Raw genomic sequence first — 16,805 nt, 5'->3', positions numbered from 1 at the left:
ATCATCCATCCCTCTCTCTTTATCCCTTGCAGGGCTGCTCTTTCAGGCTGGGTTGAGGACACAAAACAGCTCTCGGACTAACACTGATTTGAAGAGAACACAAACCAGCGGTGACTTATTGCAAGCAACGCGCTGTTTGCTGAAAGCTTTTCTCTGAGTCCCACTGTACAGACAATCAGATACGTAGGTAAATCTGAGATATAAACTCAGAATCCACTTGATTAGATACGCCTCCACATCTACGCAAACAGCTCAGAGTCACATACTGGATAAATAAAGGCTGTGAGTCACATATGAATACAGCTGCTAAAATAAAGCATGAAGACCAGGCAAGAGTTTTAGTTAATTGTTTGACTGAGCATTGTGATACAATGGACAGGACATGATTAAGCAAATATGAGCATGATGAATATGCTGTTACCAGACTTTCTGGCTCCAGCATGTCTCAAACAGATAAAAAAAAAAAAAGTAATGCCAGAGAGCAAGCAAACACTCCTTAAAAAAACAAAAAAGTCAGAGAAGAAAAGAAAACAGAACAAAAGTGATGTGTAGAAGACACCTTGTTATGCCTTGATCTCCTACAGCAGCACATCATGTCAGGTTTCTTCTCTCTCATCAAAGAACACAAAAGGAGCCTCCAGAGGCCATGTGATCCCCAAAACTGGTCAAAATACCAAAATACCCGTGGACGTTTTGTTGAATCAAGGCCTTTAGCAATAAATCCTATCTCAAATTACATCTTAGAGAGGGTTATGTGAAATGTTAACCTAACATATTGAAAAGGGAGCCATAACATACAAAATATATTAGATGAGCCCTGTGACTCTATTTATTTTACAGTTTAAGAATTAAGACTATCTATAATCCAATGGGAGTGAGAGGGAGGATATTTGGACAATGAATCAGTATCAATCGTCTTTCTAACAAGGTGACAAAAGCTATAACAGGAGAGAGAGGGAGTAGGAGGGATCCCGAATAAAGCTGTGAATGTGTTTGGCGCAACAGCGTCTCCAGTAATATCTGATATAGTGTTAAAAATCATCCAGATACTTAAAGAAGGACATAGAAAATATGTGTGTAAGGTTTGCAGGGGAATGCTGACATCGATCACATGTAGGAGGAATATTGTTATAGGTTTTAGTTAACCTGGCTTCGGTCTAATAGTAGGTATGGTGTATAATTTTGCATTGTATGAAGGCAAGCTTACACAGATAAGGGATTTATGCATAAGGAGCAAAATATTGGACCAAGAGTCATTTGGTATTTCCTCTTTCATCTCATCCTCCCACAAGCAGGATGATTTATAGAGTTGGACATTTGTGTCCGGTGAATTCTAGTGTAAACGGATAAGATTAAGAACTTAAAAGAATTGGCTGGTATCAAAAAATCATCTAGGGGTGCGCCCATGGGTATACTGACTGGATATTTTCTTAGTCCTCTTGATTGAATGTTGGCTACAAGCAGTCAGCATCCACCTACATGCATCAATACTCTACATTCAGCAACCCGCTCACAATCCTCTGATGGCTTCGCTGTCTGGCTGTTAGAGCTCGGATGCTAGTCAGCGAGTTAACATAACTCAGCGTCTCTTAGACAATAAAGCCCCAGGCCCATTCAGGATGCCAGCACTCATGCCTGATTCCCCAGACAGGCTCTGCATATCCTAATAGAGCCAGGTTGTGGGCGCTCATGTCCTTGAGGCAGCCCAAGCGATGTCCTAATCGACGGCGAGACAGTCCCACGTAGAGCTGGCACCAGCCCGGCGGACAGCCTGGCGAAGAGCCACACCACACCATGCCACACCAGACTGTTCCAGTCTGGGGCTCATGGGGGATTGAGACAGCCTGGGGTAATGAAAGACAACAGCTCTGCCTGCCAGTGCAGCCGCTGCCATGGACAGAGGGCACAAAGGGAGAACATCCTCGCCAGCTGTGGCACCCTGACATCTTCAGAACCTGCTTGGGGTTTAGTCTCTCTTTTCACACACCTGCAGCACTAGAGACATGCTTCATTAGAAATGTACTTGATCCATGATTGGCTGAGAGAAGAGTCTATTTTTGGCAAAACAATAGCACAGATAAACATACACAAAACTGTATAAACCCTAACCTAAACCTTCTTCGGTAGTAATTCTTATTACCCCAAATACAAAACCCACAACCACACACAAAGAGCCATGATACTGCCAAAAAGATTAGGAAGTCAAACACATGTACAGTATATAGCTTAGCCCTGCTTGTTGGCCTGTGGGCTGGAGCACATGGAAGCATGTGAGGTCAGAGGAGAAGAGGGGTTACTGGCGCTGATGAGGGAGAATAATTGGTATTCATTGGTGTCAGAGGTAAGTGATACCAGGCTAACCTCCATGTACCCCCTGGTCTCCTCAACACGAGAGAACCTGCTTCACCCCTTAATTAGCGCATAAATATTCTAATTAGACACCAGCAGGGTGGATGAGGATGAGCTCAAGTGTGAGAAGAAGAGATGGGAGAGGAGACAGAGAATATATGTGCTGCAAAGATGAGGGTGCTCATTGTCTATACAGTGGGTATGCATATTCATGTTTTTGTGTAGCAGCATATGTACACACTCATCTGACTGCAAGGATCCAGTGTGACACCTGGGATTGTATTTATCATACACGCATGCTTTACTGCGTATAAACAACAAATGTAACTGCATGGGAGTGTGTATGCAAACACGTGCCCGTGTGTCTGAGTATGTTTGTGCGCTTGTGTTGATGACCTTGACAGCAGGTGGGTGAACTCCCAGGTGTGTCCCAGTTTTAGTGGGAGGATCAGAGGCAGGTAGGACTGAGCCTGGCTTGATGTGTCCAGATTAATGAGCTTTCCCTCACTCACATCAGCTGCTACTGCTGCCGCCTGGGCCAAGCTGGAAACAGGGACACAGAGCTGGCCCGCATTCACTAGACTCATTTATATTGTCCCACAAATGTATCATGCTATCATGCATTGCCAACTCTGAATAAATTTTGGATAAGGAATGAGCACTGGTGTGTTGTATTCTTCTGTTATCAAAACCTGGTTTTGTTCTTGAGACTTTTAACCGCAATTATTCTCCAAATACGTATGTCTTACTGTTGGTAGAATCCAGTTTTAATTTTCAAAGTGTTGCCTGGCCGGGTTTAGTGTTGAGAGGGACCAGCGGGACTTCTCAGAATATAAACATTATGAGATACACTCAACGGTGCTTTTATGTCTGTAGTAAAATCAGCCAACTAAAATACAAGGATGAGATTATCCTTATAATGGCGGCATATGAATTTGAACATTTCTATGATTTGGCCAGTTGTATCTTTTTTAAGTCTTGCACCACAGAGAGACAAGGGTACCGTCTGTGTGTATGTGTGAGAGCAAGGCCGCAAGATGAACAATCTGCTATGAAACGCTACTGCCCACAGTCACCTGATGCAGCTTGGGATAAACAAAAGTCGACCCTGCGTGACCTCCCTCATTAGGAGAATAAGATGGAAGACTGAGAAGGGATGATGTGTGTTGTGGTGGTGCTGGTGTGTGGGTTGGCGGACAACCACAGTAAGCAAAAGACACACACGCACACACACACACACACACACACACACCAGCAGTGGATGAGGCAAAAGAAAACAATGAGGAGAAAGCTCCCCTGACCTCGTCAGCAGAGAGGTGTTGGATTTGCGTGGCCCTTATATTTGCCGTGCTCTACGCTCTGAGAAAAACATTAGATATGAGCCTGTCATTTATATTTATACAAAATAAGAAAACAAACAAATGACTATTTTTTGTCTTTGGTTTATTTTATTTGACATATTTGCTGCTAAAAGTGCCCCTGATTTTGTTAAGGTATAGTTATATCCAGGGATTGGACTGGGATTTGCAGGCTGAGATATTTATTTGGTTATTTCATAGACTTGTGCATCCATGAAAATGGTACAGAAAAGATATTGTGTTGCAGCAAGCTAATATTAAAAGGATGTTGAGAAAATTGCTTTTACATGATGACCAGTGGAATATAATTTAGTTTTGGGTTGAAAGTGATTGGATTTTAAGTTCATTACCTTCTTAACATTTAGGGAATTTAAAATCCCCCTCCAGTCAAAAATATCTTTTTCTTCTTGTTCCTTCAATTGGATGTTTGAGCTTCACTGTCACTATAAGGCTGTTTTCATGTTCATCTGCGGCGTGGAGAGTTGGAAGTGGAAATTTTCTCTGTGCTCACCTTAAATCTGAGTTTAAGGGGCAAACCTATAGGCATGATTTGTGACATCACATCTAGTTTGGGGCCAGTCAGCCAGTATACAACTTATCTAAGTGTGGTAGTGTGATGTGGAAACTTGAAGCCTCTAGTACACATGAACTGGAAATGGACTTTTCAGTGAAGTAGGAGACATCTTGTCTCCAAGAGTTTAACTTTTGAAATGAAACATAGTGGCATATTTATAGATTCTGGATTTTTAATGAGGTAGACAGACAATTACACAATATATTATTCCAAGTAGAGGGTGTTCATATGCCCTAATACATGTCTGTAGGGGATCTTTAAGGATTTGTTTGTGGATGTCTGGAAAACATCTTATTGTACTAATTTACCTGTATTGTAGGTAACATGCATTTGATTGATTTGACGTCTTTCCATGAAGATACAAGCTGCTGTGAAGCAACACATTGCACCACAGCTGTGTGTGTGTGTGTGTGTGTGTGTGTGTGTGTGTGTGTGTGTGTGCATTGTGGGTCCTTGTCTCAGCAGAGAGGCTATGTGAAATAATGAATGACTGGATGGAATAGCTGTTTTATTTTCAAGTTCATTCTGGAGTGGGTAGGACATGGGGGAGCAGGTCAGTGGCTGTGACCAGACAGTGAAAAATCATTTACACGTTACATATTACCCCCTTAAAATAGTAGTAACATTACGTGTTACTTTACTTTCATTGCTCAGCCGTCACCTCTGTCAAAGGTGACTTTTAAACAATGTCAAAGCCTCCATCTACTGTGTTTAATATGTGTAGAAAAAGAAAACAAGACATTGTGGTTTAACAGGCATCCAGTCTACAGTTTGGATGTATTTACTGACCATCAAACGCAGTTACTGGATGATGTCCTGTCTTCTAAGTAAAGCTGTATTGTTCTCACATCCTCCAGCTCTGAACTAAACCAGCTGATTCCTGAATGTAGTCTTAGTAGCGAGCAGGTAACGTTAGCAGGCCGGCTAAGAAGACACAACATGCAAACAAGACAACTTTGGAGTTACCTGCAGTTACATTTTTCTTCTTCCTCCAGCTCCCAAACCAAACAAACACGACCTAACAGAACTGTTATCAACCCTCCATCAAACTACTGTAAGATGGCAAACATGTCAACCCCCAAACTGTTACTAGGATTAGTAACTGAAATGTAATTACAAAATTTCAATTTGAAAAAAGTAATTACATTACTCTAACATGTTACAAAGTAATGCATTACTGCCCAACATTGTAACTGGAGTAAAAAATCAAGAATACAGACACTACGTTTAAGTTTTATAATGGAAATTTTCTCTGTTTGTCTACCAACAGTCAGGACTTGAAGCTGAGCTCTGACAAGACGCAGATAGAATGTTGTTCAACCAAAGCAACATTTTACCTTGTGATGGCTAAAGAGTGGAACATCTGTTCAGTAAGTTGTTAATAGCTGAAGGCCCAAAATGTAAGACACTATGATGATAGACTGGGTGGACGCAAATGAGAGGTAGAATGATCAAACAGTGACATAACACATGCAGCTGACCCTCACCTCTCTGTCCAAGCCGGCTGCCACTGTAACTATGTCTCCAGTCTCGCTGTTGATGGTGAACATGTTGGGGATGGGGCTGTGGGGTGTCTGCGAGAGGATGCGGTAGCGAACCATGCCGTTAGCTGTGGTGGAATCGTCCGAGTCACTGGCTGTCACCTGCATCACAGACGAGCCTGCGGAGAAAAAGTTAGTTAGCTAAGAAGACTAAAGAATGAGGTAGAATGAGCACTAGAGGAGGTCAAGTTGGGAAAAAAGCAAGACAGAAAAACAAGCAGGCGGCATTCATTAAAATACAAAGATGTGCTTTTCAAGGTCCTTCGCACATATACGTTCGAAAAATTTCAGCATAATGAGGGTTTCCTGTAAGCACATTACCGTTAATGAATTTGTAGAAAATATCAAAAAGAAGAAAGAGGACGCAGAGAAAACCCATTTATATGCACAGAAACAAGTCAATCAGACTTTGCAAATTGCCGTGACATTCTCTGTTCTTTGGCAAGCAACTTTTAGAGTGGGAGCTATTAGAGAGTAGAGTACAAAAACACAAACAAAATCTGTTAAATACACCCCTATTTTAAGCTGTGCTGTTTTGTCCTCTGTATATAGCCAAGCTAGTGGGACAAAGTTTCCACCTCTGCAGAGTCCATTTAGTAATGAGCAGCATTGGGTCTTCTGCCATTTCCACCATCCATTATTTCAGCCTTCAGCGGCACCGTGGCTGCCCTTAATGCTCCGATGCTCTCTCCCTATTTGTCTTAGAATCACGGATAAACACTGCCATTTAAGGCAGACAGCACAGAGGTGGTGAGGCGGAGGAAGTGTGTGTGTGTGTGTGTGTGTGTGTGTGTGTGTGTGTGTGTGTGTGGGAGGGTAAAGAGTGTATATACGCCTAATAGGTACGTGTGTGCATCTGTATGCATGTGTGTATGTCCTCACAGCACGTATCAGGGTGAGAGGCTCTGTGTCCCTGCATCTTTCCTGAGCAGAATTATTGATTTGCACGAGTTTGTCAGCTGGGCTCACAAATGCGACCAGGCAATTAGGAGCACTTTGTGCTGGAAAGAGGAGAGATCACCTCGCCTCTCTCACAGGGTTCTGTGAAAATGTCACTTTCCATCAGGCAGCCATTTACAGGCTGCTGCTGCTGAGAGAAAGACTGTCAACTCGCAGGAGGGGGACAGCAAAGAGAAGAGACGGCTGAAGCGCTAACATGCTTGTACAAGAAGACAGTGTAAGTAGAGAAAAACTTAAAAGGAGGGAGACAAGGACATAGGAGCTGAAGGGTGAAAAGGAGACGGGGAAGCAGAGAAAAGGAGAAAGGGTGGTGATTCTAACGCCTACATGTAATTCCTTGTCTAAATTATTTGGAAACCTATAATTTTGACAACATTTCTGATGGATTTTAAAGATATACCACAGTTTTCATGTCGCACCAACTAATGAATAGACACTCTGGTTGCCTCAGTGGGCATGACGGTGGGTGGTGGGTGACATGCTGAGCAGGCACTATACCAGAAATGCTAAATTATCACATTGAAAACCCATCAAAATTAGTCCGCAAAAAACATGTCTTCTATGATGTACTGTTCAGCAGAAGTAAGACAATCAGGTTTTGCTTCACCACCTTTCAAATCATAAATGTTAATGTCTGAGCTGAAGCATGAGAGCTGCTGGATTTGAGCAGATTCGGCAGTCCCCTGTGGGTCTGAGCAGTTACAGGTGTCTCCATTCCCATAATTGGGTCTAGATGGCACCATCATTCCTGTGACAGCCTGCATGGACAGGATAATTGTAGCCCAGAATTCTATTTCAAACTTCATTAAGTTTCAAAGCAGGATTTGTCACTTTGTCCAGCAAGGAAAAGAAAAGGGTCCCAGGAAAGACAAGAAGAAGAAAAACAATTACTGCTACTCCACCGAGGACAGCGTCAATATATATAATCAACCTCTCCACTCCCACAGGGAGAGAGAGGACGTGATGTTGGATCACATGTTAGTGCTGCTCCCTTTCATTTCAGTGAGGAGGATTCAGTGATATCATGATAGCGTGCCCTCAGATCCAAAGAGTGGTGGCCATGCCTGAAAGGGTTAATCTCTGAGCCTGTTTAATTCCTCTTTAATTTGAACACTAATTCCAAATCCTAATTGCTTTTCCGCCAAATTCGCTGGAGCTGAAAATTTAATTGGTGGCAGGCGCACATATTGTTGGTCATTTTGCTCACGTGATTCGAGATCACCGGTGAGGTCTATCTACTGCCTAAACATTAGTCTGCCAGAGTCAACATCTGCCTCCCAATTAGAGGGAAGTTTGAGGAAAAAAAGATGAAGATAGATAGAGATAGACAGACAGAGAGAGAGAGAGAGAGAGAGAGAGAGAGAGAGAGAGAGAGAGAGAGAGCGAGCGAGCGAGCGAGCAGTAAAAGGGAGGTAGACACAAACAGATGCAAAGCTGAGGAGGAAATTGTAAAGCAGATATAGAAAGAAAAGATGAGAATAGAGCTGAGATGGTATATAAAGACCACTAAAAGCAAAAGTACAAGGGGAAGCCAGGGAGCGAAAGGGCAGGGGATGGACTGTATAAGAGGATAATAACTCTCATCAGTGGAGGGAAGATAGAGTTTGCCTTGTAGAGGGAAAGAGTGGTGGCGAAACAGTAGATAGAGAGTGAGGAGGAGAAATAGCAATTGAGAAGTAAGGTAGGTAAGAGAAAAGATTGAAACCCAGTGAATCTTTGAGGAAATTATGAAGGGGACACAGTGTTCACATAAGAGCCTCTAATAGAGTCCACTACTTTCTGAGGACACAAGCCAAACCATTTAAAACCAGCCACTACGAAAAATAATGTCAGAAACTGGCATTCGTACCTCAATGCAAAGGCCAGATCAAAGGCTCTTTTTGGAGCCCTGATCCCTGTTACTGCACAATAGCCTTGTCTGTGGATCCCTACCTGCTTAATCTTATTCAGGGTCACAAGGGCTGAAGCTTTTGCCAGTGTGACAGGCAGACAGCTGACCCTCCTCAAGTCTAGTCTATGAAGCAGAAAAGCAACAAAGTGGCTAAGTGTGGGAAGTTATTTCAAGCATCAAGGATTCCAGTTGCAGTAAAAGACTCGTCATTTTCTGCAAAGACTGGCAGCTGGATCACTTTCAAGGCAAAAGATGAGCAACCACGTTTTTTTATTCTAGTTCTCCACATTTTACACATGGAGACGAGTTTACTTGTCATGGTCAGTGCTGCTCAGCCTGCGGAAACAGTTGTGTAATGTCTTCCATGGAGGAGTTTTAATATTTAACACCAGAAAATAACAGGTGGTCAGCAGGGTATCAGACTGTGCTTGGAGACTTCAGAATTTAACAGAAAGTCTGTCAAAAACTGGGTTCATCTTAAAAGGTGCAGGCATATACATGGGTTTGAATTGGATTATGGGAAGTGTAGGATTCAGTGTTTTTGGAGCTTGGCCCATGCTAGTATCACCCTTGACAAAAAGTCAAAGGTGCATAAAAACACCACAAGAGATGTCTATACAACCTCTTGCAGCAACGCTTGCTGAGGCTCAGAGGGAGGAGCCATTTTGGGCGCCCCTGGTTACAGTCGCATTCATTTTCTCCATAGACGATGTTATGTGACTCAGAGTTGGAGCACTTTTACCATTTGAATTGTTATGAAATTTTCCTAATTGAATCAGCAGTACAAAACATGAACAACGGTGGTAGAAAACATCTGGTTCTTTGATTTGAAGGTTGGGGGTCAATCTAAACTTAATTCAGCAACTATGGTACTGAAACTGCAACAACCAAGAACTTTATTACTTGTTACAGCTCTGATTTTTGCCTTAGCTTGGCTATTTCCATGACATAAACCAACAGTATTTTTAAATTATCAAGAAGTATCCCATGTTTATATGTTCATGAACATTGAGGATATCACAATAAGACAACTCACTAGCCTCGTGATCTTAGTGTGTTTCCTCATAGAGGGTTCATTTCCTCTGTCTGTCTGAAAACTGCTCCTGGAGTTTTCTGTGCTTATTATTATTAACTAAATGGTACCTACCTCTGTGTTGGATAGGCAAAATTGAACACCCGACCATTTTGTTAGCACTCAATACAGATTTGATGAGGTTTTGAAGCATGCCAATGGCTAAACACACTTAATGACAAAACTCACTGAATTACAAATTGTTAATGGAGCAGAGGCTAAGAAGGTCAAGTGGCAGGACTTCAGCTTTTTATAACACCTACAGGTAAAATAGATTCTTTGCTCCACATGACTTTCCTGTCGGAACAAACTGAAGGACAAGGTAAAAAAAGCAAACTGACACAGAAATGGTCCTTCATACAAAGTTGGCAGTGCTAACCACTGAGCCTCCACGTCAAGAGAAACTGTTCATGTGACCCTGATTGGCACCATGACACACTGAACATGGCCATATAGTAAGGAGCAAATGAGAAACTCTTGGTGCCTTAGCTGCTCACACAGTCTAGGTCCAATATCCTGATTGAAATATTTTTCTTCCTCCACCTCTACTTGCCTCCATCACTCCATCTCTCCCTTCCTGTGCCTATCCTTAATTAACCCCCCCCAGGCAAGACAGAGAAAGTCTCTCACATCTCTCTGCAAGTGTTAGCAAACTCTTCAGGAGAGAGAGAGAGAGAGAGAGAGAGAGAGAGAGAGAGAGAGAGAAACATGCCTGTCCTCCCTTGGGAGGGCAAATCGACTGTGAGAGAAGGCACTCAGCTGCTGGTTTTGATCTTGCACTCTCATTTCAGTAGGCCTTTTTGATAAAGACGATCCATAAAAGGGAACAACTTGCTGTCAAGAGTCAGGGGAGAAGCAGGAGGGAAGGAGAAGGACAGGACATCACAGGGCAGATGTTCTGAGTACACTGCAAACTCAGAACACACGAACTTTCTGAAGAAGTCACGGCATGTCGACTAATCTTTATCTGAGGCCACTTAACAAAACCCAAGGAGTGTCTCACGTCACAGTCTTGAAGATTTTATAGAGCATTAGATCATTTTGGTGACCTCACTTGAAAAAACAGCTATGTTTTATGCATTGTTTTAGTTCTATGTGTGTGTGCTGCATGTTAGCTTTAGCTTATAGCACTTGACCCAGAAGCTGTAGGTGATTTTTTTATGATACTGAATGACGAGAGCTACCAAAAGACCCTATTTGCACACCTTTAACCTGTTTAGCAGGTTTCCAAGGATAATCCTCCTAATTGCAGACTGAATTCCATTTATTCCTCATTAACAGCAACACAAAAACTGAATGTGATCAGATAGCTCACTTTGTTGTGTACTGTTTTGTTATGTTTGATTACCTGCACAAATTAAATTCTATTAGTCACAGGTTCATTTGGTGCTGAGCAGGGGCCCGGTGGCAGAAAGTGACAAATGAAGCCGTTTCAAACTGATCCTGGCTGATGGTTTGATCGGATCTCTCACTACGTAACATCTGGTGACGGTGATAAGGGTGGTTCCCTGTAGGTCTCCCTCTTTGATGGCTTTCACACAGTGATAGATGGAGAGATGTGTTGTAATGCTTCAGAGAACCTTTGAGATGTAGGTCTGTTGATACAGAATGTGATACTACCACAGTTTAACTCCTTGTATCCCCAGTTTGCTTGGCTTTTAGAAAAAAATGATTATATCTTATATTTCTGATATTTTCTGATTTTTATTGAGTAACTATCCAAAATAAAGGTTTGTTACTATTACACACATTTTCATAATATTATGAATATTAACGGGGATGTATCATGCAGATTTCCAAGTCTATATTTATATATAGGGGCTCTACTGCACAATCTTTGATTGATCTGATTTACAGTTAAAAAACTCCTTATTTGTCTTATACTGCAGCCCCTCAGTTCAGCCTCTGTCTGAAACAGGCAGTTTTAGATCTTGTCTCTTTAAGGCCCCCACCTGATGAGCCCACTCTGATCTGATTCTTTACTGAAAATGGAAACTTCTGTACATCTTTGAGCCTAGATCTGATCTGAAATACCTAAGTGGACAACCTTAGCAACAAAAGGTTTGGAACAGATGGCCATTTGTGGGCATGTGTGAACAATCTGATGTCGACATGAGGAGAAAGTAGAGGTAACACTGTAAACAAAGCATATATAGCAGGTTGAAGCCTGGGCTTTTGACTTGCAGGGAGCATTTTTACATACCTTCACTTCAAGTTTTGGACCTTTGATCTTGTTTAACATAGACGTCCAACATCATAATTAAAAATAACAGAAAATCACAAAAACCATGTTATGTCCTCTTTAAGCATTTGAACTGTTTCTATAGAGTTGGACTATTTAGTGTGCACGCTGAAGATGCAGACCGTATTTCCTTTGTTCACAGATTTATTTGAACTCATTCTCATTGATATGACAGAAAACCATGCAATTAATTTCTCCACTTTTCATGCATCATGTTTCATCTTTCTGCTGAGACACTGTTGAAACAAATGCCTTCAATTAAGTTTGTATTGGATGCAGCACTGATTTGACTGCATGCAAGCAGCACATACATTTAATATATTAGAAATATTTCACACATTTTAGATTCATTTGGAGTAATTCTTCTTTTTTTGATGGAAATTATGGAATTAAAATATTTCACATTTATTAAAGTGAATAATTCTGAATGATCTCTAGTGATATTTATCCAAGCAGATAATTTTTTGCAAAGGTTTTTGACATCTCTGCTGCTGAGGCTTCTGTCACCATGCTCATACAAGTGAGACCAGCAAATTTATTTTTTAGTTTAGTTTTGTAAATGAGAAAATGTGTTTTAATGGCTTTTCGGTTTTTGATGTGGGTGAAGTGACTTTAAAATAAATTTCATGGCACTTTATGAGTTTCATGATAAAACTATCGCATTGCTTATTACCCTGAAAATTCATATAAAACATTGTATGATTGGAAGCTTGTAAAATATTGTCTTTGTTTTTTTCTACATATGCAGTGAATAGCTACAATAATGTTTTGGAAAACCCACAATGTGACTGTAACTCCATCACTGTGCATCATGATGTAGTACTGGATATACAGTACTGTTTTATGTGTCACTAATACTCTGACCTGCTGTGGGCAGTGGCTGACAGAGAATTGAGATATTCCAGTAGCATCGCTGCCCAGAGCAGCACCTGTCAGCTGCAATGCTGCGGCAGGTTTCAACACTGCACCTGTTCTCAGAATGGAAAGAGTCACCTGAGGTAACACCCTTAGGGATTTTCTTGGCCTTTCCTTTCCACAGAATGATCAAAACCACATCACTGCATTTGGTGTGTGACATTAAGCTTACATAAAAGTATATTAAAAGCATTAAATAAAGGACTGAGTGGAAGATATTAATATTGTAATGGTTTAAGAACCAAGGAGAAGTGAGGACTGAGAGACAAAAAAAATTAGAGAACCTGAGACACTCCTATGCCAAAAATAAGTGCCTCAGATTTATCTCTATTTCTTTTATTCACTGTTAATATTTTTGGTTGTTGCCTTGGGTTTTGTGAGTCAATGCAGCAGAGTTTCTAAAGTGTAAAATGTAAAGAAAGGCACATACAAAAGAGTTTAGTGAAAGTCAGACCTGACATTAATTTATATACTTTACCTTGAGTGCATATCTCACAGTTGGCATTTATCCCTTTCTCTAACTGCAGGGCTGCTGGGTACAAAAACTGACTTTAGCAAAACTGTAGAGCACTTCATTTGAGGTCTAAACTGGGTCCATTATTAGTGAGTAAAAGACTTAACTGACGGAGGATATATTAAAGGCTTAAATGGGCCAGAAAAGTATAAAGTGTTTCCTTGAACCTACAGCACCAGTCAAAAGTTTGGACACACTTTCTCATTCAAGTGAATAGGAAGATGTGTCCAAACATTTGACGTTCTGTATACTGAAGATGAATCACAGTAATTCTTGTTTTCTTCGACTAAACAGGCAATTAGGCCAATGTGGCTTTGTAGCCTGTTTTCCTAATCCATAAAATTCATCAATTCAGAGACCAATGACTGAGCAAAGGAAGACAAAAAGAGCTGCGTTCGACACACAAAATGCTTTTTTGACACCAAACTCTCCACACCTGACATTATGCTCCACAAACAAATGTTACTTGGCAGTGACTGCTTAATGAAGAGCAGAGCAATTATGCCGTACATGGTGTAATATGTTTCTTGTTAATTGGGATTACGGATAGCATTCTCTTCAAAACAAAATTGAATTCAAAGACTTTTGTCATTGCACACTCTCATTTTAAACTAAGTAGAGAGTATCAGAGTGAAAAACAAAGAAAGTAGCTTTTGGAATGTCTGGCTGCCCTCGCTAATTAGGAGCTCTGTATATAGACCCACGCTCCACTGAGGAGTAACCAGTATTCACACGCACACACATACACAAAGTCAATCCCATACTCACTCATCCATACACACATACACACACACACACACACACACACACATACAAACCATGCTTTCCTATATTGTTTACAAATCCCCCTGAGATTAAACTTTGCAGCAGAACAATATCTGAACGCTGTGAAGACAAACATGGGTCCTCGGGGTCTGATTGTTAGTACATGAGTTCTTCCAGTCGAGACATGAGAGCTACTTGCACATTCTGCTCTCGTCTCTGGCTTTGCACTGACCACAACTCTGTTCCCCGATTCTGAGGGAAGGTCTACGTCTCTCCATGGTCTGCAGAATCTTATAATGATGCATCCAGCTAAGATACTGTAACACAAATATCTTATGAACTTGCCCTTGTCTGAACCAACTGAAAACTCAGAGAGTCAAATCCACACCTCAAAACGTTGGTTGTCCAAGTTCAAGTTATTCAAGGTTACTGTAAGTGAGATCGAAACATGGAGGAACCTCTGAAGACTGAAAAAAGTGCATCTGACTGGTCAAACTGACATTAAATGCTATCAAGTTCAAGGAAACCCTCCATGACTCATAGTTTAAAACAAAGACGCAAACAGAATCCTTAAGCAATATGAGGCTTTGCATTTAAGTAATTTTGAACATTTTCTTTTTTAAATTATTTTTAGTTTTTTAAACTGAACGTTGCTATTAATAAATCAGTCTAACTCACAGCTTCAAATGGATTACTGCATTAATAATGTTCTGTAAAGTACAGTACTGGGGATACAAAAGTGCTAGTATAAGTGGTAGTTTTCAGTTAGTGCAGCAATTTAAGTTGTTACATTATACAATTTAAACTTTATAATTGCAAATGATTGCAGGATTGTACTTATAGGTATTTTATGGCCTTAGATATGACTCAGCCACTGAGAACTGAACAAAAGTGTAGTTTGACCTCATATCGTCCTCCTAAGCGACAACACTGACAGAACTTTCTCTTCACTTTGTCTGTGGTCACAGTGCAAGCCATGTTGTTGTCATGTCATGTCACTCTTGTGTACTAATCCCCACAACATTTCATAAGACGTGACTTTAATTAGATTCTTTCAGACTCAGACTGTCTAACAGTGGAGAATCAATTCAGGAGTTTCTTTCTTTCTTTTTTTCTTCACTTTTGTAAACATTTCCAGTAATACAATCAAAGTGTGCTGTGTGTCTATGCCTACATGAATAAGCTGGAAGCTGTCAATAAAAGAAAAGAATATGTTTGTTTAGAAAGCTGCCGCTTCCATATGTGTCCATGGAGTTGCTGGCAGTTGGTATATTGTACATATTGGAGCATCCAACCTGAAGAAGAATATGTGGAGTTGGTACTGTGTCTTTTGTCCAGATCAATACATTAACTAATTGATTTGCTCAATCTGGATAAAGGTGTTGACTTAGCAACTAAGCTGTTAACCCACACTGCTGAGCCAGCTAAATGAGTAATTTAGGCATATCTAGCATGCCTTAGCTCATTTGTTTATGTTTTTTTGGCTGCATCTCAACAGTGGGGCCAGCCCTAGAAATACGAATGTCTGTCACTGACTGAGTGATGAAGTCACACCATTGGTCAGCCAAAGGCAGCTGAGGCTAATTATCCCAGAATGCATTTTGCACTAACTGGCAGCGATGGCAGAGATTAAGCTGTTGTTATTTTCACTGTAGGACTTTTAATATGTCACTTTTAATTTAAAAGTTTTAATTTAATATGTTTTAATATTTTTTCAGGCAAGAAAGTAACCATTTAGATTCCCAGTATGTGGCCAGTTTATCCAAATAACAGTTTTTGGAGATGTGAGGTGCAGCTGGGCGGGTGAGACCAGCGTCATCTCAGCTGCGAGCAGCCTGACTCCTGAGATGATAGGCCAGTCAACATCCATCTTCATCCCTGAAGAACATGATCCACTGACCTGATCTGTGCAGCTCTTTGGTGACTTGCTGCTGGCTCTAATGTCTACATAGCATTTTGATATATGATATAATTCCTTTTGGAAGATACATGTTGGTTTCACAGATGAAATCTAACAATTGTAGCTGCCACATTAGTTCGTCTGAATGTGAAGTGAAGCTTCATGTTTTTACTGGACAGAACAATAGCGCTGCCTCTGGGGCTCTATATGTACAGATATCACCACATTTTAATAAATGTAAATGTATTAAAATGAATAGATCAGTCTATATTAACTTTTGTTTTATTTTATCAAGCTAAATAACAGTTTGGATTTTTATTATTGCTACATTACAGACTGAATAACAATTTACTGCATCTCTCTGTCACTGACGTTGTTCTTTTATGAGAGATAAAAAAGTGTTAGTGGAGCTTTAAGTTGAGATTATTTTGTCACAGTACAGTCAGGTAGTTGTGCTGTCAGCAAGTACGCTGCTGTTCCAATTGTAGAATCATTATACTTCGTCCTCCCGTCCTCAGATGTTTGTACTCCCAAGTTGAACTTGCCAAGTCTGAACTAGCAGGTGTGCAAGTCTGAACTTGGCGTACTTGGTAGTGAGAAAGGCCCTATGTCAAATTGGCTTTGGTCAAAGCCACTTCAGCACTTCCTGGGGGCTTGGTTGCCACGTGTCGCCACTTCCTGTATCACTTTTTTCAAATTTAAAGCCCTCTAGCCTTTCATACAG

General features: G+C 40.9%; 1 protein-coding gene across 4 annotated transcripts in view; it reads right to left on the bottom strand.

Moving 5' to 3' along the window:
• cdh4 (cadherin 4, type 1, R-cadherin (retinal)) overlaps positions 1-16,805 on the bottom strand; it is a 211,068-nt gene that overhangs the window by 38,679 nt on the left and 155,584 nt on the right. For all 4 annotated transcript variants that reach the window (XM_042406117.1, XM_042406118.1, XM_042406119.1 and 1 more), the window contains one exon: positions 5,769-5,941. In XM_042406117.1, coding sequence (XP_042262051.1) covers positions 5,769-5,941 — 173 coding nt within the window. The remainder of the gene's footprint in view (positions 1-5,768; positions 5,942-16,805) is intronic.

This window comes from Thunnus maccoyii, chromosome 3 (assembly GCF_910596095.1).
Source record: "Thunnus maccoyii chromosome 3, fThuMac1.1, whole genome shotgun sequence".
In the NCBI taxonomy this organism is placed as follows: Eukaryota; Metazoa; Chordata; class Actinopteri; order Scombriformes; family Scombridae; genus Thunnus; species Thunnus maccoyii.
This window is presented reverse-complemented; position numbering and strand designations above follow the sequence as displayed.